We start from the raw sequence: 3445 nt of genomic DNA on the forward strand, positions 1-3445 counted from the left end.
TACACCGCGCACATCGACAGGGGAATCACCTTTCAATCTAGCTTACGGTATTGAAGCTGTAGCCCCCGCTGAGATAGGAGAAACTTCATTGAGGGTGAAACAGTACAAGCAACTTGAGAATGATCAGGCCCTTCGAGCCTCCTTGGATTTAATCGACGAATTGCGAGGAAACATCCATCCGGGCAGAAAGGTACAGGGCACGCATGGCTAAGGTTTACAATGACCGAGTAAATCCAAGATCTTTCCAAGTAGGAGACCTTGTGATGAGAAAAGCTGATGTCTTGCGTCCAGTCGGAAAACTTGACCCAAAGTGGGAAGGCCCCTACAAGGTGGTAGAGATAATCAAGATGGGTACTTATCGCCTCCAACACCAAAATGGGAAAGTATTACCTCGGCCGTGGAATGTAGCAAATCTGAAGAAGTTTTATGCATAGAGGAACGTAGTTGAAAAAGAAAATAATAGTTTATGTTTGGTTGTTTCATGTGTCATCATTTTGCCCATGTATCTCCATCACTACATTATTCAATAAAATTATCAGTTATTCTCCAATGTTAGCAAGGAATTTTTTCAGGTGTAATACTCCGAATACGTATGCTTATACCGTCACCTTCCCATGTAGTCTTCGAGGGCTCCCAGAAAAAAAAAAAAAAAAAAAAAGAGGTTTGGCCAACCTCGTGGGACTGCTGACATGACGACTCTAGAGAAGGACAACGATGAAACAAGTCCCGGGATACCTCACCACCCTTATTGGGGGTTTAGGACTTCCCCTTGAGACAAAATCTTGGGAGATTGATCCCCTCCCAAGTATACGTGAAAAAAAGCATTACGTCATCACAAACAAAGCTACAACACATCGCACTGTATGAAGCAAATTTATAAATGAAGTACATCAATACTCAAATGAAATGACTACCCAATCCATGGGAAAAGACAATAAACAACATTGCGAAAAGTAACGAATGAAAATAAACAAATTTAAGGAGCAATAATAAATGCAAATTTAACGCTATGCTTCCCCCTCAGTAGGGAGGAGATCCAAAGCTTCAATCATCTCAGCATTGTCCGAAGGGACATCGACCATGGAGCCTCCACCCACCTCCGAGACACTGGGCTCAATCATCATCACTATATCCTCAGGCACAAGTTTCTTCCTCAGTTGGTTTCGACAATCTAGAACTACCTCATCATGAATGATCATGGCGCGATCAAGTACTTCATCTGTAAATGCAGATGATGCTTTGAAATTCTGAGCGCCTTTCTCCTCAGTCCTTTTCAGAAGATTATTGCCCGCCTCAGAGACAAGAAATTGACCACATGTCTTCACCTCAGTCGAATACTTCTCTTCCAGGATCGAAAATTCTTTTATCTTGTCCGCAAGATTTCCCTGAACCTGGAGCAGCTCCGTGTTGGCTTTTTCTTTCTCCTGAGTAAGACGAAGTTTCTCTTCTTTCAGCCGAGCAACCTCTTCTCGCAGCTTATCTTGATAATTACGCAATTTTTCCTCCCGAACTCGCACAGCACTAGCTAACGACAAACTCTACAAAGAGAAGACCAAACGATCAAAAAGCAGACAAAACTTGCAAGATTCTAACATAATAAGCACAATACCTGACATGAATTCCAAGCAAGGGAATGAGCAAATGAATCAGTAGGCAGCGACACCAAACGGACCATGTCATAGTCTCCCACAATGCTCCGTCCTTTTTTCCACCCTATCTCCGGGTCATCCAAATCCCAGAAAGAGTCAACCTTCTCGTTATGGTTCACCTCGTCAACATATATATGTTTAGCACGCGGAGTCTTGGAAGCTGTTCCTTGGTCATCCACACGGGTCCTTTTAGGATTTTTTTGTGCTTCCTCGTCCATATTTTTTCCACTCCTTCATATCCTCGTTTTTTCACCTCTCCTCCTCCCCCACTCAGGGGCCTAATTTCCAAAGATTTGTTTGATGGCGAAGAGTTACTTTTATTTTGCGAGTTAGAGACCGACCCACGGACATGCTCAGAGCGTGCCGGTGGAAGTCCCCTACGCATAGTGTCGACACGATCCACAGGCGCTCTACTATTCCCAGCAAGCGGGGATGGCCTCCCCAAGGTGGTCTTGCGAGCCCGGATCGTGGCCAAGTCAAATCTATCACCTACCAATGAACAATCGCCGAAAAAGTCATATAAATAAGAGATAAACAGTATATTATAATGCCAAATTAAAAAAAAGAGCAAAAACGAATTACAAACATAAAGCGCCAAAAAATACCAGAAGTAGTTAAATTCCTAGGATTACGAAGTTCTTCAAAAAGACCTAAATCACGACATTGAAGTTGAAGTGCATGGTGAGTCCTTCTCATTGCAATCACTCGAAGTCCCGAACTCCAGACCACAGGGTATACCCCACCCACAGTCCTTAACGTAGAAAAAGTGAGACTTCCAGGAACTTCTAGGAGACGGAATTCGGGACAAAAATTTGCATTTGGCCCGAGGTTGAAAGTGAACATGCGAATCCGGTTTGCTTCTACGCGCCAAGAAAAGTGAGTGGAACAATTCTACGGACAAAGGCATGTGAATTTCCTTCATCTTATGACAAAAGACCGAATAAACTATAATGACATTTGGTGTTAATTGACTAAAGCTCATACCGAGGCTTTTAACCAACTCAACTAATAGAGGTTGCGGAGGAAACGTAAGTCCACCAGTAAAGTATTCAAGGAAAAGGGTGAAGTAACCCGGCGGTGAGGTATGACAATCATCTTGAGGTCCCGGAACCCTAATGTCACACTCGGGTGGTATTCCAAGCACTTCGCGCAAACTTCCGACATCTTGGCTAGACAAGGCATCCTTATCGTCACAGCCTAAAGGTTTGATCCATTCAGGATCATCACACAACAAGGGATTCTCTAATGGCGTAGATCCCCTAGGGAATCCACGAGAGGCTACAGATCGAGTCTTGGAGTCACTAAAAAAAACCGAACCACCCGAGAAGTCGGCGCCATCAGATTTTGAAGAGTCACTACTAGAATCATCACTCTCACTAGAGCTACTTATTAAAGTTTGGCTATTCCGGCGGTTGGCCATCAGCAAGGAATACTCCTTCCCTCGAGGAACACAACCTGCACATATTTTTCACTTTTTTTAACAAAAATAATACCTACAAGAATACCCAGTCGAGCAAATCCAATGTTATATTGAAAAATTTAAAGTCAACAAGAAGACATGTTCCAGGTCTCAAACAACTTGCCAAAACCATCGTTCTTGCTGGGCAAGGCCTCGCCGCTTACAGCCGCGGATTACGCAGCATTCTCCAAACTCGCCGATCAGAATTCACTGTCGACTCACCTTCCCGATTTCCGCACAAAGGCCGGTCTTTTCTGCTTCCCCGATGTACGCGCTAGCCTGGAGAAACACTCGCATGATGTGAACTTCGCTACCTACCTCGACCAGAATTTCACAA

The 3445-nt window shown here is 44.0% G+C and overlaps 1 protein-coding gene across 2 annotated transcripts; it reads right to left on the reverse strand.

Moving 5' to 3' along the window:
- Positions 1-902: 902 nt before the first annotated feature.
- Positions 903-3069, reverse strand: LOC142527995 (uncharacterized). 2 transcript variants are annotated; one of them, XR_012815580.1, is made up of 3 exons: positions 2634-3069; positions 1610-2138; positions 903-1538 (listed from the first exon to the last, which is right to left on the reverse strand). XR_012815580.1 is itself a non-coding variant. In XM_075633025.1 (3 exons), exons 2-3 carry the CDS (start codon positions 1865-1867, stop codon positions 1008-1010), a joined length of 789 nt encoding a protein of 262 aa, XP_075489140.1. In that variant the 5' UTR covers positions 1868-2138; positions 2255-3028; the 3' UTR covers positions 903-1007. The 2 variants fall into 2 exon arrangements, 1 of the variants encoding a protein (XP_075489140.1); XM_075633025.1 differs by having other exon boundaries at positions 2255-3028.
- Between the last annotated feature and the right edge of the window lie 376 nt (positions 3070-3445).

Source organism: Primulina tabacum, chromosome 15 (genome assembly GCF_025594145.1).
Source record: "Primulina tabacum isolate GXHZ01 chromosome 15, ASM2559414v2, whole genome shotgun sequence".
NCBI lineage: Eukaryota > Viridiplantae > Streptophyta > Magnoliopsida > Lamiales > Gesneriaceae > Primulina > Primulina tabacum.